Genomic DNA, 22,455 nt, shown 5'->3' on the forward strand with positions numbered 1-22,455 from the left:
GCATTTTTAGAATGAGATTTTAATATGACCGGTAAAACAATATTTGCAGAAAACGTCTTGAAAAGTGTGAACATTATAATTTGTAACGGGCAGTTAAGCAGTAATTTTATTTTTAACGGTTGTCTGGCGCATGGCCTTGGGTGAACCAGCCAAGACAGATATTGGAAGCTTGTAAAACAAGTTTATATTGGTATTGTAGCACCTTCTTACAGAATTTTAATGATAGTCACTACGAAATTTCATTTATTGATAATTACCAAGGTATCATCTTTTCCCTTTTTTAAAAATTGTTTTTGAGGGGTTTTTTTGGGGGGGGGGGGGCGGGGGGTCATTTACTATTTTCTTCAGTATCATTGTTGCGTTTTTTTGTTTTAATGTTTTTAATCAGGTTTCCATATTTATTACCTATAAAGATGAATCATTCCTCTAACTCGTTCAGTTCTTTAAATCAGGGAGGAATTATGTAAGACAACACAGTTATGATTTATCATCGATTTGATGTATCAAGATGCCTATTTCTACATTTGTAAAATTATTTTTCATTTCTTAAGCAATATGATTTCTCAGTTAACGTCGATTAATGAATATTTACACAATATCGAAAAAATTACACAGTTCAGAAAATAAAAAAGGATATGCCACACAAGTAGTTTTTTTTAATTTGACTACCTTGTGAAAATAACCCACATGCAAAGAAACTGTCTGATATCGTTCTAAAGAAGCTCAAAGTAAAATGCATAAACATCATTTTCTGGCCAAGTTTCAGTCCTATAAAAAGTATACTAATTGTGCCAAACCTACATGACTTGATAAAAAATGAACAGCAATAATTGTATCTACATTGTATAAAGCTTGGAAAGATTTTGAATTTTCTGGGTAGGTGCGAATACAAATTTTACAATATGAAAGTGATGTCCCCCGCCCCCCCCCCCCCCCCCCCCAGCCCTCGCCATTCTCCTTTCGTTGACGGATAGAGTTCAAGCGTATTTATTTCTCCAAACATGAAAATTGTAAAATGAAATATACAGAATTTACAGATATAATTAATTAAGTATAAAGGAAAAACAGATCTTGTTGGCTTGACACATACGTGCAAGGGGCGCTGACCATTCCCAGACTTTTCTTTAAAAAAATGACATTGTAAGATATAAGACGGAAATGTGATTGTATACTTTTAGTTGAGATATAAACATGAAATAATCTACGTTGAATCGTCAAAATGCCGAAAAGTTTTTATTATCAACTTCTTAATACATCATATCATAGTCTGGCTGTTGATGTAAAATCTCAGTTAAGAATGATTTCACTAAAAGAGAATGAAGTAAAAAAAAATATCCATTTAACTGATGTGAAGTGTTTGTTCTGCTGATTTTTATGATTTTGCTGAACACAAACTGTTCATATTGGATTTATATCATAAATCTTTTCATGATGAAAATTTAATTTCAATGTCCGCAGTCAACCCAGAACAATCCAATGTTACTTGAGTTAATGTTGCTTACTTTATGCTCTCTGCTTTTAAGAAGAAATTCTTTAATCATAGACATACATAACCTTTGAAGTAAATAACTGTTTGTGGTATACCCGAAACACCAGACCATTCATGCTAATGCTAGTTATATTGTTGTGCTTATTTTGGGTCCGCCCTGTTTGTCGACCCATTGCTAATGTCACTACAGTATTAAATTTTACGATATATTCTTATCAAAATTGCGCAACTTCAGATACAAATAAAACATTCAAAACGAACTTACGGGATCCTCTTGACATTTTTTTAAACAACGCTTCATTTACAATTTTCTAGCAAAATACACACGTGCATCCAGCAAGGCGTGAGACTTTGTTTAGGTCGAAGTTACACGTGCATGAAAATCAAGCCCGGGCATTTTCATCCCCCATCCGAAAACAACACGCATCAAAAATGAAAATGACCTCGCATTATTACAAAACTTGGATAATCAAACATCTTAACCATTGTTTTTTTTTTCTCATAAAAATGTTACCCCTGCCGCGGGCGAAAACGCCCCAAATTCAAAGGAGAACTTGGGATTTATTTTAAATTTGCTTCAGCCATGTTTTGATCCTTCGGTGAAATACTGTTATGACACATGCAGCTTTTGCAATGCCACGACCAAAGCGCAAATCAATAAAGTTATAATATACAAACTACTTGCTGTTTCTTTAATTTCTTCTATAAAGATAATGTTTTTCAATGTTAACAAATCTCTTATTACCAGTCTGATTTTTACGACAAAATTCATCATTTCTGTCTTTCTATTTTCAACGAAATCTCTCAAATCGGGGTATTTAATTGTCGCTTTGTTTCTTTGAGTAAAATATTTTATACCGGTATGTCATCTTCCCTTTTATAATTACAGGATGGACACAAAATTGAAATTATGCCTTGTCTGTTGGATATTTTTCTTAGAATAAGATACGAAAGATCAATTCATTTTAGACCATTGTTTATTTACAAATAATAATAGAATATATCAAAGCACTCTTGTTGCAAATGACCAATCTCTGTTAGTATTAACTCATAATGTCAACGTATTCTGAGATAGAATGGTTCTGGCAACTTTCACGTCCTTCTGAGAGTCCCAGTAAGGAATCTACAGAAAATTTCAGAACGGGTTTTGGTGGTGAGGAATTCTGGTACATTGTCGGAATATGGAATTCTGGGAGATTTCTCCGGGTGGCATCCAATGGCACTGTGGTGAACTGTGCATTGGTCCTATCCTCCTGCAGTAGACTGTAAGAATTCGCACTTCCAACACCTACAGAATCATTGATATTCTCTGTGAACCTGACATTCATCTGGCTTTCATTAGGCTTGAACTGATTATATTTTAAGTAAGGAGACAGCGTGTCCTGTGTAAGTAGCCTCATTTCTCGATGTCCTGTGGATTTGATTGGAGTGGAGGTGCATGGAGCGTATCTTTGTCCAACAGGAGCAAATGCTTTTGGGGCGTGGACAAAATGTGGGACATTTTTTTTCAAATTGTCGATATCATGAACAGTTTCTCTACTCATTGACTGCACCAAACGTTTCATCTCCTCAACAGACCGTGAAAGAGACAAGATATGTTCCCGCGCATGTACAAGGGTAGACAGTTTGGAGAGTTTCTTTAGGGACGATCTCTGGGATTGGGGTAACACACTCCTTAAAGCCTCCAAAGCGTCGTTCAGTTCGTGCATGCGCTGTCTCTCACGGCTGTTTATTCGCAGTCGAATTTCATCAGGGATTCGGGATTCCGAAGAGTTAAATGACGTAGATAAGTCACATGATGAATTCACGTCATAGACACCGCTATCCTCGCCTTTAAGCGAGAAGACATTGTTGTTGGAACAGTTTGCAAACATTTTCTGAGCTTTGGCTGATCTATTGGGCTAAGAATACTTTGTTCTTTGTTTGCTTCTCGAAGATTGATATTCGAACACATTCAATGATGTGCGTTATATACATGTACCCTATTCATACTTGTTTACACTTTTTTATCCTCAACACCCATTGGGCAGTCAAGATAATTACAATGGTATACGGTAATTTCTCGCAGATTTTCCATATCGTTGAAAAAATATTACGCGAAACACCTAAGGGCAAAACAAATTTAGTATCAACTCGATCCATGGGGGCATTTTTTTCAATTTATGTTTGATTTTTTTATTACCAATGATAAATGTGAATTATTTTTTTTCTCTCAACATGTGCACAAAAATACATATTTTTAAAAACACGATGATATCGTGTGATTAGTACGTGGTTGCAGAACTATATTGGATCGTATGAAATAAGTGTTGAATCTTTAACGTGAAAATACATCTGTCGTGCTTTTTACGGTTGTCGCGTGCTGGCCTTGGGTGAACCAGTCAAGATGCCATATTGATCGTACAAGATGACGTGTTGTTTAACAAGTTTCTATCTATGTTCCAGCACCTTTATTTTAATTATAAATTACCCCGCAAAATATCATCTTTTAAATCCATTTCTATCTTTTTTTGGATCATTATTTATTCAATCATGATTCTACATAATTCTGTTTTCATAACTTTACTAAACTTAGCATAAATAAGCTTTTGATACAGGCATTTATTTTCAAGTACTAGTATTCATTTCATTTTTGTATTTTCATTTCATTGACCCTAGCTTAGCCTTTTTTCCCCATTTCTTCTTTCGATATTTTCCTTTATTCTCTGTAAAAAATTTTAAAGATAAAAGCATTATTTTCGATAATTGATTAACCGTAGCCATCTCCTTTCTACGAGAAAAGATAAAGAGCCTAGGGAACTTTTTGATAAAAGTATATATACGAGGGTTGATTCAAAAGTAATGTCACAGATGCGATAAAAGCGTGTAAAATCCGCGAAAGAAACAAAAACTTGTGCTTTGAGATATCTATCTATTTCAATTCAGATCTGAAAATGTTAATGCATTATGATAAATATTTCTGAAGATAATATATTTTGTAGAGCGTGAAGCAAGGATAGTCGCTGCACGCAAGCGACGTCATTTCTAGATCTTTGGCGTTCTGGTAGAATTTAGTAATTTTGTACTCTAAATAAATTGGCCACGATGCTCTATTTTACATTTTAATTTTTTCATAAAGTAACTAATATCTCTTTTTGTAATCAATGGGGTAGTATATTATATAAATACTGCCTGTTTGGGAGGGTAACAGTTGAAATTGACACCTCGAGAAAACAATTGTAAACCGACGCGAAGCGGAGGTTGACAAAGGTTTTCGAGGGGTGTCGATTTCAACTGTCATCCTCCCAAACAGGCACTATTTATTTTGTTATACTAAATGCCTTACTTTTAAAAGAAAATTTTACTGCTTTTATATAGGAATAACGTGAATTCTACAGCAAACCGTACGCGCATAATTTTCGCGCATGTAACAATTTTTAATGTTACCCGTTGCTAAGTGTGTTGCTAACGCTGAGGGTAATAGAACGGATTATGAACTGCGTCTTAACCAATCAGATTTCAGTATTTAACCACAGGGGCTCGTCACGAAGTTTTTTCAACCTTTTATATATACCACCTCTATACTATAAAATACACAAGGGAGGAATCAAAACTCGGAAAAATCGCTACCTCCCGATTTCGGTCGCCTCGTATTAATTCTTCTCGGACGTTAAACCCTGCACTCTAGGTATCATTAGATCGGGAAAGGACCATAGTTTTTAGGAATACATGCAAAATTTAAACATCGGCAACAATTTCAGAAGTTTTCACGCATTTTCTTCCAGTTTACTCTCCGGTGACACTTTCTTCGATCAGATGTTGCGCACCAAATTTATTCATGCGCTCTCATTGGTTAATTTTGTTGATCAAGATAAATCGTACGTTGACTCGTGTTTTAGAGGGATATTCAAATGGTGAGTGAAGAAGTTCTTATTACGTGGTGAGTATATGTATTAATTTTCATATTTATGTAGAAATATTTTAACCATACATCGGACATTCGGTAGGACGTGACTATGTATTTTTTGCATCAAAGCAAGTTTGAATATCGTTTGAAAATCCCTCTAAAATACAAGTCCGCGTACGAGTTATCTTGAGCAACATTGAATTGACCAATGAGAGCGCAACATCTGATCGAAGAAAGTGTCACCGGAGAGTAAACTGGAAGAAAATGCGTGAAAACTTCTGAAATTGTTGCCGATGTTTAAATTTTGCATGTATTCCTAAAAACTATGGTCCTTTCCCGATCTAATGATACCTAGAGTGCAGGGTTTAACGTCCGAGAAGAATTAATACGAGGCGACCGAAATCGGGAGGTAGCGATTTTTCCGAGTTTTGATTCCTCCCTTGTGTATTTTATAGTATAGAGGTGGTATATATAAAAGGTTGAAAAAACTTCGTGACGAGCCCCTGTGATTTAACATGAAAGTATAACAATAGATATTATTTCATGAGCGATGAGTTTGTCGAGGTCTCTTCAAAAAGTCATGAACGTAGATTTATGATATAGCTCATGACGTAATAACCTAGTTTTCAGTTTCCTTCAGAGCGTATATCTTCTGTCTATTTAATTTATAAACTAACATGGCATATACTTTTATCAGATATTGGAACCACGTTAATGGAACCCTGTTCACTCGCCTCTTAATTTTAGGTTGAGATATCAATTCCAGTACATCTTCTAGTGATTTCTATCCATCAAAGCAAAAAATACTTCGTATCACTATTCGCTTTTTATTCCCTGGTCTGGAGACAAAAGGTATTGTGTAGATATCCGAAATGGACGGTTACGATCCCTAATTTTTTTAAAACAGTTAGAAAGTGTCTATGATATATCTGTTTCAAAATATTGTGTTGTTTATGTCTTTTTCAACTTTTGAAATTATGTTATTTATACAAAAATACAAACCCTAAAAAAGACGTAAATTCATAACGTAGTGATGTCACGTATATATCAGGCTATAAACATCAATATCTTGTTAAGTGTTCAACGAAATTTATTGAAAATTTTACTCCAAATTAGAATTAAGGAAAATTTTGATCTATCATTTATGCAATACAGCGCCAGTGTTAAACGCGGTGCATAGTGTGACATTACTTTTGGATCAACCCTTGTAGTTATTTTTTTTTTTTAAATATTTCCAAACATTGTTTGGTTGTCTTTTTTTTCAACATTTTACCCTGATATATCCTAGAATAACTTTCTACGAATTAATTAGGTAATCAAATATGAATCTAGATTTTGCAGTCGTTCCGAGTTACCTCTTCCATTTTCAATATCTTAAATGCGAGTGAACTATTTTGTTAGAAACGAGTACAGTGACACATCAAAGTTCTGTCAGATTATGTAATATTTATATTTCCGTATAGACAGAAATAAAAGGTATCTTTTAACAGCGTCATTAGGCATTCACGACTTTTGACATCTTTTCAGCAAAACATAAAATGAGACTATACAGTAAAGTTATACTTAATTAAGATTAATTGATTTCCACCGTGTTTTCTACGTTATAACAGCTTTGTCAATCATTTTTATTACATCAAACGTACATATCGAATTCAAAATGTAGTCAGAATAATTGTCTTCGTATCAAGTCTTTAAACAACATTTTCAGGTCTTTTTCACATTTTTCATTTTGAATTCTACATTTCAGTTTGATGTAATAAATTTGCAATCGTCATGAAAAAGAAGACACCATGTTGAATTTACCGGATTTCATCTTGTTAAAACAAGTTTTTAATTTCTATCAATTTTTTTTTCCTGTGATCTTTCTCTATTTTTTAGATTCTGAATGACCTTGGTGAAAAGTTTTTTTTGTAAGTTTCTTTCTCTATTGACGTTATCATATTTATATACTGTAAATTCATACTGCCTACATATACTACTATTCATTATTGTTAGCAATCTAGTTTTAAGGCCTATTCATTTTTGTGACATGGGATAAACCACTTAACTGAAACCAGCAGGGCATATCATTTCTAAGCGAATACACCCCTGCGAATGTGTTCGGAATGTTTTCTTTATCGGTGCTAAGTATGTAATAAATCCAAAGGTGCCCGAATGAAAGTTCACGAGACTTCACCGAGATGTGCTCAGTTCCTGTGAAATTTCGAGCGGAAGTATGAGTGCTCGGATAATATTCTCAAAATACGTAAGTACTGGTCGTTTTTATATCATATCCTACTTGGATTTATGTTAAAACATGAAAACCTTTCAAGATGTATGTCTTATTTCACCATCTAGCGGTTATTTATATTAAACGCTAATATTCAGAACAGAGTTATCGTTCGTGTTCAACCACGTGTAAAGTGGTTGAAAGTATAAACATTAGGTTGCTTAATAAAATCATAGCCATGTTTGATGCTTGTGGTGTGCAATACCATGTTTTTAGAGAAATAATGGGTGTCTGTTCTGTATAAAAACTTAGTATATCGAGCCATTTTCAAGGAACATTCTGCATAAAATAGTATAGTCTGTTGCACTATTGATGCTATTACTAGGTCAGGCGCGGATCGAAAATTAATCATCAGGGGGGATCTCTACAAGCATGTTAATTGTTGCAAAAGCAGACAGAACTATTTTTTGTATTGTCGCATTTATTTCTAGAACACATTTTATCCACCAATTATTAATGAAGATAAAGTTTAGAATCAATAAACCTCTAGATTTATATTTGACTACAAATACCTAGATTCTATGAAATAGACTATAAACACGAGGCATGATTTTTACTGCGAAACTGAAAGGGTCAAATAAAATCACGTGGTCTAAAATTTAAATGACAATAACATTCGCAGGGGTGGAATATGTCTCAATACTTTTGTAACAATGCCTAAATCTTCTAGCAAAGCACAATACCGTTTTAAGCCGTGGTTTTTGGTTTGTTTGTTTGTTTTTGTTTTGTTTTGGGTTTTTTTTTTTGTTGTTGTTTTTTTGCCATTGTAGTATATATGAAATTACACATCTATATTCTGCAATATATAGACTACAAGTTTAAAGTTTGTCATTGATGTGCCTGTGTGATTTGGTTTACAACAAGATAAACTTATCAGGGTTTTTAATGTTTATTTACAAATGTTGATGAATAATGACACAGGGATGATAACAATACATAAAGCACTTTTGTTTCATTGGCCAGACCATTATAGCAGGTCTCGACAATAATTAGCACATAATGTCAATATTTTTCGATGGAGAATCACTTTCACTTTTGTTAGACAGTCCCAGTAACGATTCTACAGAAAACTTCAAAACGGGTTTTGTTGGAGAGGAATTCTGGTACTTCGTCGGAATTTGAAATTCTGGGAGATTTCTGGCCAAGGTATCGAGTGGTGCTATGGTGTACTGCGACAAACTGTATGATTGTGTACTTCCAACACCTAAAGAGTCATTGACGTTCTCTTTGAAGCTGATTTCCATTTTACTTTCATTCAGCCTAGAATTGCGATATTTCAAGTATGGTGATAAGATGTTCAGCTCTGACGATCTCATTTCCCGTAATCCTTCAGATTTGATCGGAGTTGATGTGTACGGAGCGTATCTTCTTCCAACAGATGCAAAATCACTGGGATGATTGTAATACTGGGGTACACCGCTTTCTTGGTTTTCAATGGAAGGAAAATGATGCTTTTCCCTAGACAGTGAATGAGCCAACCGTTTCATTTCATCAATAGAACGGGATAAAGATAGGATGTGTTCCCGCGCATGTACAAGGGTAGACAATTTGGAGAGTTTCTTTAGAGACGATCCCTGGGATTGAGGTAACACACTTCGTAATGCCTCCAAAGCGTCGTTCAGTTCGTGCATGCGCTGTCTCTCACGGCTGTTAATGCGCAGTCGAATTTCATCAGGGACTCGGGATTCCGAAGAGTTAGATGACGTAGATAAGTCACATGATGAATTCACGTCATATACACCGCTATCCTCTTCCTCGATTTTAATTGTGGTCATAAGGGAAACGTTCGAAGACATTTCTGATGAGTTAATGACTTGATTAAGAAGTCTGATCTTATAAACTATTTTTACCTCGTTTGGAATGCAGTGTAGAGCATCGATGTGCAATATATACTCAGTACATGCGCATTGACACCTCTGCCCTCGCTTACCATTGGTCAGTCTGTAGTTCACGGTTACGGGTACCTGCGCTCAGTGATATTTTTCCGAATGATCGAGTTAATTACAGGAAATGCCTGAGGACTACATCATAATTAAAATGATTTTTTTTCTTTGCTTTAAAAAATTAAATTTAACACACAGTTTGTAAAATTTTTTTATTGATATAGTATAGTATTATCGAAAAACGATGCTAAATTTCTGCATAAAGTATGATATCCATAATTCTGGAAGATCAATATTTAATATTTTATTTCTATAAACAACATTTAAACATGTGTAGTTTTTAACACACTCATAATTTCTTTTTCAGTATAGTTGTTTTCAACTAGCTACTCATTACGACAAATGCAAATAAATTCACGTCATAACTTTTCTCACCAAATTAAAGCAGCGCATAATGAGCAAAAAAGAAAAAAAACTTATTACCTACGTAATGTTCACAGCAGCTCACGGGGAACGCCGTTGTTTTTATTTTGAATAAACTTTTTTTTTACATCAGTGAAAAACAAAAACGCATGGCTTAATCATTTGTACCAAAACATGTGAAAGAAATCGCCCATGAAATTTCTGAAATTGTAATTGCATGTGATCTCTAAACCCAGTCGCCAAGGTTATAAATCAGAGAGCTTTTTATTCCGTGGCTGAATACATAATTAATTAGCTGTCGCTTTTGCGTTTTGGACGTAAGTGAATAAGTAATACTGCTTTTGTTGACATGTTTCCCGGTCTTCTGTTGGTAATATGTTTAAATTCGCCATAAACATAACATTTCATTATTTACTAGAGTAAAATTTTGAAAAATGAACTGGCAATTGCATATACATGTAGTTTCATCAATGATCGTTTCAAAGTATGTATTTTTTAAAAGTTAAGATGGAGCTGTGGTTTCATTATTGTCATAAATGTTACTTTTGTTAATCATTCATTTAAAGGAAGGCTGTGTGAATGATTATCATTTTGGTGGTTTCTAATTACGATTTGAAAAGTTAGGCTGCAAAACATGTTAATGTATTTTTAACACAAGACATCTTGCCTTGTTGACAACTAATCAAAGGTGATGCTGTCACGCGCTCAGATCCCCGGAAACTTGTTTTACAAGATGTTCAATTTGTGATGCAGCATTACGCTTCTATAAAACCCGAGGCCAGAGTCCGAGGGAAAGGGATGTTGAATTGCTGGAATAATTACAACAATTTGTTTTGAATATAAAAAAAAAATTGCACGCAAGCTGTTGGTGTTTAATTTGTTTAAAAGCTACTGTAATCAATTTAGCGATTTTTTTAACAAATAGCGATTAACTGCAAACTCTAATATGAATCTGATAAACGGGTCTTAATCAATGTCACATGTGGTACAAGAATTGTGAATATATAGAAATTAAAATGTGTAAAGCACAATTGAAAAAATAAAAATGTTAAAGAAAGCAAAATTGCATTCATTTTGGAACATACAAACAATAAAGGTGGGGACGCATTCTTCGCTTACATCTGAATTAACAAGTGTAAATGTGGCCGTTAATCCGTTAATTCATGTAAAAAAAAATTGTAAATCCGTAAATCTTACTTATTATTTCTCTTCGTTTTCTAACTTTATGATATTAGTAGACTATGATATCATTTATTATTTTTTTCTGATTTTTTGCAAAATTTTATATATTGAATCTAGATTACGTTTAACCTACTGATTTGTCAAAACGATAGGTTAAAACCTTCAATATTTTGAAGGCAATAATAAATATTCAAATCCATCAAACATTAAAAAAAGCCGATATTTATTTAAGCAGACGATGAATCGCACGGTCGATCGGCTCACACATTGGTATTTCATTCCTAAAGATAATTTCTGGGGGTTTTACACGCACATTGTACGCATCATTGTGTACTGCATTACAAAACCGAGCATATATGTATTCTCTCAATTCTTTACATGATTGCCAACTAACTTTCTCGTCCGAACAATATCCTTATCGCTTAAGATATTATTATTTTAGTAATTACAGTTATCAACAGAGACTGTTTTTAAATCCGATTCGTAAGAAAATTTATCCGAAGAAAGCTAACTTGGAACTCTTATTGAAGCAAAATTACAATTACAAAAAACTCATACTGTATAAAAATTGGTTTGCAATATATTTTAGGAACAAAAAGCATAACTTAGAGAGCATAACTTAATATCTGTTTGATATTATATATGGTATAAAGGTTTTAAGAACATGGAGAAAACATCTTGATAGCAAGTTTTGTATTAATCCAATTTAAAGGAAAAAAATCGTCTGAATTTTCTTAAACTAATCATGAACCTCAAGCATCAGTCGATCGTTTATTCTATTTATATTTAGTTTCATAGATTTAAGCAATGATTTTTTATCGGGATTATCTTATTCTCTGTCTGAGAAATTTGTAGAAGTGTGTAGAATAGCCCAAGGTTCCGGATATCCGCTAGATAAGATCTTTGTCTAATTACCGGCAATTAGTTCCCATGTCTGGGTAAACGAGAATATTGGCCATTGATTACTTCATCAAGTTAGTTATTTTTTAATTCCATGAGACAAACATCCCAAATGTATAACAATGCACAGATAAACAATAAATTCACGTTACCGTTTTTTTCTATATTTCAAGAGGACTGAATTCAACCTAATGCATAATACACTGCTATGTCAGGCACGTAGCATCGTTTCTGAAAGTGGGGGGGGGGGGGGGGGGGAGGAGGCAGACTCATCCAAAAAATCTTGACAAGCAAACAAAAAAAAACACAGAAAAAAAGGGAATTATGACTTTCCCAAAATCTTCAAAATCCTAATCCGGGGGGGGGGGGGGGGGGGGGGGTGAATTTTAAAAACTTAGTTGCTGCGGAAAAAAGGGACCCCCCTGATGCTACGTGCCTGTATGTTACATTAAGAAGTAATCTCTATAGCCCAGAGTACCCATTTACACAGTCCAATATGTATTTATTTTACATCTTGGCCTTATAAATGCCCCCACGATCCACTAACATATCAAACACGCACACGTCTTGACAGAATTAAAATCTTTCATTTTGCTAAAATAAATTTGAAAAAACGCATCGCTTTGTTACCTTATGTTACACAATGTTTCTGCAGGGATAAAAAAATTACCATCATGATTTAAGCTGAGCGGCATTCCTATAGATCTAAGAGATGAAATGAGATGGGATGAAATTGGTACACCAATCACTTCTAGTTTTTATCAGTGTATTCCGATATTTTCCGTCTTTAAACATTTTTGTACATTTACAGGTTAATTTTGCCTTGCGTGGCTATGAACTGCATAATATTTATTAATTATATCTTATAAACTCTCCAGCGAATGTACAACCAGGCTGTGGCATCCGCAAACATTTCAAATGACGTACAAAAATTCAAATTAATGTCATTCTATATCATTAAGATACATTAAGAATCATATAGGGGACAATATCTCACCTTGAAGGACACCAGCTAGAATACTAAATGTTTGTGTAAATATTTCCGTTGTTTATGCAGACTTTACCATTTATATAAAGGGGCTTAATACTACACAACATTTTCCCTTGTAAACACTATATATGCACGCCTTTTTAAAGTGCATATATGCGTACATGTATATTATACATATATACAAGACCTCGTAAGTTGTCAGAACTTGTGTCTTAACCATTTGTATATGTATCTTATATATATGTATACAATAAAATATGTTCAATTCACAAAAAATTAGAATTCCTATCATTACATTATAACATATTAATTGAATATTCTATATCCTTGACAATGCAACGTAACAATACATCCAGAAAAATGTTATTCTGCTATTTTTTTTTTACCAAGTATAGTGCACAAAAGTCAAAAATGCCAAACTGCATGCCAAACAATTAAATAAAGCAACTCCTAGAATTTAAGCTCTCGCTAAAACGTACACGTAACCTGATCACAGAGTTAAAGCAATACCAAAGTCTAAACAGTGCATATAACAAAAACATATTGATTAATAATTCTAGGTCTGAACCATACAGTGAGATGTCATTTTAGGTCTTCAAGTTTGATCTTGTGTTTCTCTGGTCCAAATCGTGCGGTGAATGAAAAACGTAAACATGGCGTCGTTTAAAAAATCGGCCGAATCGCTTCCTTGGATTGATAGAGCCACAGATATAGCCAATCACAAGTTTCTTCGTTATCTGCAACCAAACACTGTCATTACAAATTGTGGTCTCTGATAAACGTTAAGTAACAAAACTTGTCAACATGAAGTTTATTACGAAGTTAATAATTCATCAAGATTTATCTTTTGTTGATGTCTGATGATGAATAAACAAAGGTCAGCAAGAATGAATTAATATTTGATGTATAACGTCACGGCACTCAACAATTATATGTAAATTAATAAGAGTCTCCCACAAAAAGAGAATATCTTGACATACCTAAATCATTTTGTATGTTAGAGATGTGGAGTTTATACCTATCTGTTTTGAGTGCTTCTCTGAGTGTCCTCTGTGCTTGGCCAGAATTTGTAAACAAAATCCCCAATGGGAGATCTGTTCCCAACCCCTGTGGGTCAGAACCAAAACTATGGAGGGTGGTGGGGCACCAGTACGCCACTCGGAGTTTATTCAGCACAGCAAAAAAAAGGGCACTAACCGATCCGTTCCTAAACGTTTTTGGACAGGTTTGTAAACCAGAACTTACTTAGTATCAAATCTGAACTCTGTTTTCTTGTGATGAAATCTATAAATGAGGTCGTCCTTAAATGCGTAAGAAATAGTTGTTAACAGTCTACGGTTTTTTCATCTGTTTAATGAACATATATATACTTTTTTTTATTCTCCTAATTTTCTAAACAGAAGTTTTTTGAACTTCTAGTGCCCACAGTAAATCTACAACAGAAAAATGTGAACGTGCGCTGTGCATCTGTCTGCACTGTCATTACTTTGATTTTGTTTCGTTATTCTGTATTCTGATGAGTCATTTTTAAAGAAATTTGTACTGAGAAAACCGAAAATATTTTCTTGAAAATTGTGTTATACAAGTTGACCGTGCAGAAACATAACGTTATCATATTAAAACAACGGAACAGACATGCCTATAAATGTTTTTTTGGAGATAACAATTTGGTAGGCAAACAAGAGGCCCAATGGGCCACATCGCTCACCTGAGCAACACTGGCTTTATATGGGCGTTCAAAGGATATTGTGCCATGTGGCCCCTCGGTAAATTAACCAAAAATGAATATCCGAATTTTCCCCTTTTTTGCATAGACTTAATCTTTGACATATTTACCTTTATGGAATACCATTTTTACCGAAAAAAAAAGATCATATGCAATATAAATAACTAATTTTTCAGTTGGTGTTAACGGTTAACTTCCAGTTCCCTATTTTAGCGCCACCCCCCCCCCCCCCCCTCACTTTATAAAACGATTAAAATACATGAGAGCATAAAAGTACATTTTCTCCCTCTACTACTTACTAGTTATTGTATTTTTAAAAAATTCTATATGTGAAATAAGAAAAGTAGACCTCAATGCACCAGAATGAATGCGCTTAATTCCTCAAATTAAAAACATTGAAAAAGGACTATATATGATAAGGGCCTAAAATGGCCCCCTAAAATGAACATCATCATTTTAATATCATTCTTTGTTTTCTTAGTTCAGATATGTATGTGATGTGTTTACATTATGTTCATTTTGGTTCAAGTGCTCACAATTTAGAAATATGACATTGTAAAGACAACCTTTTCCCGCCATTTTTGCATTTTTAACGTAAAACAGCTTGTTTTCAAGCAGTTTTTCCTTCCGAAAACATAGAGCGCATTCTTGAACAAATAAAATATTTTAATCAGAGATGTATCTAGCCAAGACTAATAAGTGACAAAAAAATGTTCCTTGTTCAAGCATGCGCTCTATATTTCCCATTCGTAAATAAATAAGAAAAATGTCAATTTTGGGCTGATTTTGATTGAATTATAGAAATGGCGTCACTTCTGACGTCATATACTGCCAGTGAGTGCAAATAAATCAAATAAATAGATGAAAAATATATCTTATATCAACTCCTCTAAAAAATTAGTTAACATTTTATTGTACCCGAAACACTTAAAAAATGGCGAATTATGGGGGCCAAATTTAACTCTTATCATATATAGTTCTTTAATTGGCCTTCTCCATTATAGACGATTGTCATTTACCAGGCATGAATTTCTTATGACGTTTCATATCCTTACTCACTTGATTGAAGAATAAACTTAACTGAAAAATATTGTCACATATGTTAAAGAGCTATAATTCAAATTACTGTATTGGCAGGCATGTCGCTCTATTGTACCAAGGCCGATCCATTATTTTCATCTTTATTAAAAAACAAAAAATGTGTACAAACAAAGATGTTTTTCCGTTGCAATAATTTTTTAAGAACACCGATATTGCTTTTATTCTCTAATAATAATGTGTCAGGACTATGGAAACTGTTTAAAAAGCGTCGTTTTCATTTACTTGTGTTCGAAAAACTATCAAAAATTTGTGAAGATTTTATGCAATTCATCATAGAAGAAGGGGCACCAGAAAGTAGTTACAGCATATCATCCTACTAGCAAGACATTTCTACTGATCAACCAAAATTTCAGCGTCAATCGTAAAACTATAAGCAAGATACATAGCTTGGTTTGAGTCATGTTTTTGTTTACATGAGTTTATTACATTCAACTTAAGATTTTTAAACTTGGTATTTCCTATTCAGCATAGCTGCATTTAAAATATAAACAAACTAAAGCATGACCTCAGCTTTGTGTACAAACATATAGTAGCATTGTGCGCAAAGCTCTGTATCTTGCTTATAACTCGAAGCTTGACTCTGACTCTTGACTCTAGGTTATTAAAATTATAGGAATCTGTAAACAATTAAAACAAGAGAAAACTGCACTAATACAAAGAATAAACTCAATTTATTTTTCATCACATATATACTTTAGTTATATATTTCTAGCAGCGAGAATAATCTCCGTTTAGATTGATAATGCTGAGCATCTTAATAGAACATGTTGCATTAATCAACCATTACGTAGAGATAATACCGAATTACACGCACCAACATTATTTAACCCCCCCCCCCCCCATAGTGGCCCCACCCTACCCCCTGAAAACATGGTTTGAACAAACTAGAATGAATCAACACTACCTGAGGATGCATCCACACAAGTTACAGCTTTTCTGGCCAATTGGTATTTGAGATAAAAAAAAAAATTAAAGATTTTTGCTATGTATTCCGCGGGTATGATAAGGCAACTAACAGCGATCAAATTCCTCTGATCGATATGACGTCACAATAAGCAGCATGATGTCATATTTTACTCAGAAACATGTCGATTTTAACTTTATCTCTGGTTTAAATTATAAAAACTACAGACATAAAATATCACTAAAAACTCTTCTAACTGAATATATCTTTGATTTTTCTCTAATATGTTTTACGGTGCTACCGTTCTGGCGAGCGCAGCAAGAATTACACATACTGTACCTTGCATCATTGTCAACTTATAGTTTTATTTAGGTATCAACGAACGTCAAAGAATTTTTGAGAGAGTATGCCAAATGTACTAATTTTAATGGTTATGATATATACAGCGCAACCCCCTACAGAGAGAGAGAGAGAGAGAGAGAGAGAGAGAGAGAGAGAGAGAGAGAGAGAGAGAGAGAGAGAGAGAGAGAGAGAGAGAGAGAGAGAGAGAGAGAGAGCGAGCGAGCGAGCCCGGTACCTGTTTGTAGGTGTGTAATTTCCCACTTTTCTTTAATGGTATGACTATATGCAATATCTACATAATTTTTTTACCTGTTTATTTTTTCATTTTATTCCTTTTTATTTAGTTCAAAATTTCCTATTGTTTATTTCCTCCCTACTCATATACTTACCTGCCTACTGCACGGTACATGCATGCACAATTACTTTAAAAATGGATCGACATGACAGTAAAGAACGGCCCTTGCTAGTTTATATATATATAAAATCTCTATATTAAAAAAAGATTAAAAACAAATCATATATCAATGAGGCAGGTATCGCAGACTATACTGAAATAGCCAGTACACTCATTACAGATGTTTGATCCACCTCTAAATTTTTCGCGGGGAATATAGCGCGAGTGCACTGTGACGTCATCCATGACTTTGTTCGTCTTTGTTTACGTTTCTCGACTCAATACGAAGGTATGGAAGCATGTAACAAATCTTATGAGTCTCGCCAAAGCATATGTGGTACTCAAAACGTGTCTTCAAACTTTAAGTCACCGTAAATTACGAATCAAATGTCGGCCATTTTTGGCATAGCACCACGGGTGTAAACATTAGAGAGCATTATGGGACGTAGACAAAAAATTTTGTTTGATGAACTGTAGGTTTAGCTCGTTCTTTTTCCCGCGCACACTGGTTCTTAGAGCTCGCTTCGCTAGCCGGCGCTGCGCGCCGGCGAGCTGCGCTCGCTATTACGTATAATTATCATTGATGACGTCACAAGCATGTTTAATAGAGAAGATCATGTCGGGAGACAAATCATCGGAATGCAGTGTAAACAATGCCGAAATAAGACTTATTTAATACAGATACCTAAGATTTATATGAGTGTCAGTTAGGATATAATCAGGATAATACAGGCATGGATATTTTGTTTAATCAGCGAGTGTTATAAGGTAAGCAGATCGACATTTATATGGCTTGACCAGCCTTTCCTCTGTCAGTGTGTACAGAAAAAGGCAAAAGTGTAACACTACCCCGGATATTATGAAAGATGACTTTGTTAAATATCAACGGTGTATGACCTAAACTACTTGAAAAGTGCTGCTAGAATCCTGTGAATTGTTGTTTTAAATGAAATATACGTAATATTTTCAATGAAATTATAGAAGTTGAGAGGGTTTCCGATAAATATTTACAATATTTATTTTATGCGATTAACAATAGGATTCTAGCAGTAATACTAATAAACCTGAACTAATTGACGATCGAATTATTGTAACAAACAGACAAATGAACTTCGGTGTAGTGTCACACTTTTTGATTTTTTGTTAAGGTAAAAAATTGATCTATTTATAACTGTCACGTGATACCATGGCACGGCAGCTTTAAAGATCCGAGTCGATTCCGAAGTAGAAAAATAATATCTTGGTGAACACGTTCACTTGGTATTAATATAACACACTGTTTTCATAAAAATAAACAGTTTTCAAATAGATCATAATTTTGACGGTCATTAAACTAAAAGTTGCCTTAACCTACCCGCGTCCTATGTAAAATTCGACCCACCCACTGTGGCCGCACCCTACCCCCGGGATCATGGTTTGAACAAATTTGAATCTACATTACCAGAGGATGCTTCCAAACAAGTTACAGCTTTTCTGGCCTACTGATTTTTGTTGAGAAGATTTTTCTCTATGTATTCCTATGTAAAAATTTCGACCCCCCGTTGTGGCCCCACCTTACCCCCGGGGATCATGATTTGAAAAAAATTGAATCTACACTACCTGAAGATGCTTCCACACAAGTTACAGCTTTTCTGGCTAACTGGTTTTTGAGAAGAAGATTTTTAAAAATTTTTCTCTATACACTTGTTTCTAAAAATTTGACCCCCCACTGGGGCCCCACCGTACCCCCTGGGGATCATGGTTTAGACGAGCTTGAATCTACACTACTTGAGGATGCTTCAACACAAGTTACAGCTTTTCTGGCGAATTGATTTTTGTGAAAAATATTTTTAAAGATATTTCTCTGTATATTTCACCTCAGGTGAGCTAACAATTATTTATGTCTCTGCTACATGTACACACACTTAGTATTTCCATCGGCAAAATTAATCTCCGTTTAGACTGAATAGACAAGAGAAAACACTGACATCTAGCCTAAAACACATTGCAGAAATCAACTATTACGCGAAGACCATACCATATTACCATTAGAATTTGTATTTTAGTTGTTAAACTACCGTACCTGTTAATGTATCGTGCGTAAGTAACAGTCAGCTGTCTTATTTTCCGATGTCTATATTTGATTGATACGTAAAAATTACAAAATACAGGCGATAGTTCCCCTAAGTTACAAACCGTAATTCATGAAAACGAAACGAAAATCAAAACAAGCTTAAAACCACCGTCAAAGGTGAAAATGTCAACGCATTGGAATATTTAATCTCAATTTAGTTCACAAAATCGGCATTAATGTATCTTGCATGTTTCAAATCTTCCTTTCGCACGCAAACTGTTCCACAACAACCAAATTCATCTTTGTCAGATTGACCCATTTCTCATACGTTCAAAATGGCCGCTTCAAAGAGGTTTTTGAGATATGGAATACCGAACCCGAAGTTAAACTGATTGACCCCCATTCTCTCTGTCTTATTATTATTTTCGTAAATTACTCAAATTTGAAACAGAATTAGCCCTTACTTTTTGCAATTTATATTTTCCTTCCCATAAGGATAATGTTTGCTAAACTACGTTGAATTTGACTCAGTGGTTCTTGAGAAGAAGATTTAAAAATGCACCCCTTTTTCTACAGTTTCGAGGTTTTCTCCGCTTTCTGCATTTTATTTTTGCCTTACCATAAGGATGCTTTGTGCCAAATTGGGTTGAAATTGGCCAAGCGGTTTTAGAGAAGAAGTTCAAAAATGTAAAAAGTTTACAGACGGACGACCGACAATATGCGATCAGAATAGCTCACTTGACCTTTCAGCTCAGGTGAGCTAAAACAAATGCGTTAAATCATGAGACACAAGGACTGGGGAAGATAAAAAAAAAAATCAGAATTAGTATTGAGACGTACAGTATAAGGTGTCATCAAGCAACTGTAAAATAAGACTATATATTCAAAACAACTTTTAAATAACTGTGTTGAAGGATAAAAGTACATTGTAACTATTTTTAACTGTGATTTGGCGAGTTCAGGACGGGCTAAAATTGTAAGGATGAAAGGGCAAAAATAACACGGGGCAAAACTGTAAGGATGAAAGGGCAAAAATATCACTGGGAAAAATTGTAAGGATGAAAGGGCAAAAATAACACGGGGCAAAACTGTAAGGATGAAAGGGCAAAAATATCACTGGGCAAAACTGTAAGGATGAAAGGGCAAAAATAACACGGGGCAAAACTGTAAGGATGAAAGGGCAAAAATATCACTGGGCAAAACTGTAAGGATGAAAGGGCAAAAATAACACGGGGCAAAACTGTAAGGATGAAAGGGCAAAAATAACACGGGGCAAAACTGTCAGGATGAAAGGCAAAAATATCACTGGGCAAAACTGTAAGGATGAAAGGGCAAAAATAACGGGGCAAAATAGCCCTCAGCCTGTACGTATTCTCCTGATATTGACCATGCTTTTTCCTCTCACAGATGTACAGGGACAACAACTACCGGTGGAGTGATATCTGTGACCTTGACGCTGATGGTGACGGTAAAAGTAACGGCCAGGAGCTGGGGGACCCCGACTGTGTTTGGAAACGGGGTCAGGAACCAGCAGGACCCGCAACCGGACATCCAGGTTGTAACCCCCCCCTCTCTCTCTCTCTCTCTCTCTCTCTCTCTCTCTGACACACATACACCTAATAACCCAAATGTATTTTTTGTAGGCATATGTGAAGACGCAAACAACCAGGTATGCGCTGATCACCCTACTGCCAGCTATTGCTCAGCCTCACTGCCATCCCTAATGGCAGCTAATGCACCAAATGTAAATAGCCAAGGAGAGATTCCCCCGCCTCCAATTGGACAGCAAGGAAAAATTTCCCCTCAGCCAGGGAATCAAGAAGGTGAAAATCCCCCTCCATCCGGGGATCAGCTAGGGGAACTTCCACCACAAATGGGTCAACAAGAGGAACTTCCACCACCAATGGGTCAACAAGAGGAACTTCCACCACCAATGGGTCAACAAGGGGAACTTCCACCACCAATGGGTCAACAAGGGGAAGTCCCACCGCCTCCAGGGGATAAACCAGGGGACATTCTTCCTCCACTAGAGAACCAGCAAGCAGGAATTCCATCTCCACCAGGGGACCAGGAAGGGGAAATTCCCCTCCCGCCCAGGGAAATTCCTTCCCCAATGGATCAACCAGTGGAACTTCAACCACCTCCAGGGGATCAACAAGGGGAAATTCTTCCTCCACCAGAGGATCAGCAAGCGGGAATTCCCCCTCCACCCGAGGAAGTTCCACCTACAGAAAGTCGACTAGAGGACCTTCCTCCAACTCCAGCCCCCTTCTAGCTCTGAAATCCTTTAAAAATCTGGAAACAATAGAAATTTTGTGTTTGCCACTAGGATTCTGCAGCGAGCATTATTGATGATTTTCCATGTTTATTGTCTGTTTGTTACAGTTAGAAGAACAATTTAGACACATTGATGTATTAGAAATACTATATATACCTCCAAGTTTGGTCAACCTTACTAGGATTTGTTTTAATCCTAAACTAAGCGAAACCTTGGTCGTCTGTGTGAAAACGAGTTGATTAATCACAAAGTTTGATATGATGCCAGTGACAACGGTAACATTTACTTATAAATCATCTGTATTCTGAATCAGGTACATGAATTAATAAAATTTCATGTAGCAGGGGTGTTTCTTCTCATTGTTTCTTTCTTTTTTGATTTTTTAATTCTTTAAAAAAAAAAAATTGAAAATGAATCAATTTTAGTTTTGTTTATTGTTTGCTTGTCTGTTTTGTGTGTGTGTGTGTGGGGGGGGGGGGGGGGGGGGTAAGTCAGGAAAAGCAAACTTAAAAGAGGAGCATAAAGAATTTACGTTGAATAATATTTATAGAGTGTGTATGTTTTTTATTGATATAATAATAATATCTTCTATATTCTCATTTAAAATTTTTAAATTGTATAAACCCTCATATTT

The 22,455-nt window shown here is 35.1% G+C and overlaps 3 protein-coding genes across 3 annotated transcripts; 1 reads left to right on the top strand and 2 right to left on the bottom strand.

Annotated features, from left to right (window-relative positions):
• Positions 1–2,527: 2,527 nt before the first annotated feature.
• Positions 2,528–3,363, bottom strand: LOC128183152 (uncharacterized). Its single transcript, XM_052852041.1, has one exon. It carries the CDS (start codon positions 3,361–3,363, stop codon positions 2,533–2,535), a length of 831 nt encoding a protein of 276 aa, XP_052708001.1. The 3' UTR covers positions 2,528–2,532.
• Positions 3,364–8,594: 5,231 nt separating this feature from the next.
• Positions 8,595–10,104, bottom strand: LOC128186048 (uncharacterized). The gene has a single exon (XM_052855773.1). The coding sequence runs from the start codon at positions 9,438–9,440 to the stop codon at positions 8,634–8,636; it is 807 nt and encodes a 268-aa protein (XP_052711733.1). The 5' UTR covers positions 9,441–10,104; the 3' UTR covers positions 8,595–8,633.
• Positions 10,105–13,994: 3,890 nt separating this feature from the next.
• LOC128182774 (basic salivary proline-rich protein 2-like) lies at positions 13,995–22,164 on the top strand. The gene is made up of 3 exons (XM_052851523.1): positions 13,995–14,248; positions 20,951–21,098; positions 21,187–22,164. Exons 1-3 carry the CDS (start codon positions 14,018–14,020, stop codon positions 21,816–21,818), a joined length of 1,011 nt encoding a protein of 336 aa, XP_052707483.1. The 5' UTR covers positions 13,995–14,017; the 3' UTR covers positions 21,819–22,164.
• Positions 22,165–22,455: the final 291 nt, after the last annotated feature.

The sequence above is a fragment of the Crassostrea angulata genome, chromosome 5, assembly GCF_025612915.1.
Source record: "Crassostrea angulata isolate pt1a10 chromosome 5, ASM2561291v2, whole genome shotgun sequence".
Taxonomy (NCBI): domain Eukaryota; kingdom Metazoa; phylum Mollusca; class Bivalvia; order Ostreida; family Ostreidae; genus Magallana; species Magallana angulata.

Excerpts from the sequence above, each read along its gene's own strand:
- LOC128183152 (XM_052852041.1), bottom strand. The coding sequence starts at position 3,363 with ATGTTTGCAAACTGTTCCAACAACAATGTCTTCTCGCTTAAAGGCGAG.
- LOC128186048 (XM_052855773.1), bottom strand. The coding sequence starts at position 9,440 with ATGTCTTCGAACGTTTCCCTTATGACCACAATTAAAATCGAGGAAGAG.
- LOC128182774 (XM_052851523.1), top strand. The coding sequence starts at position 14,018 with ATGTTAGAGATGTGGAGTTTATACCTATCTGTTTTGAGTGCTTCTCTG. Across the intron at positions 14,249-20,950 it reads TCCTAAACGTTTTTGGACAG|ATGTACAGGGACAACAACTA; the intron begins GTTTGTAAACCA and ends TTCCTCTCACAG. Across the intron at positions 21,099-21,186 it reads ACCCGCAACCGGACATCCAG|GCATATGTGAAGACGCAAAC; the intron begins GTTGTAACCCCC and ends TATTTTTTGTAG.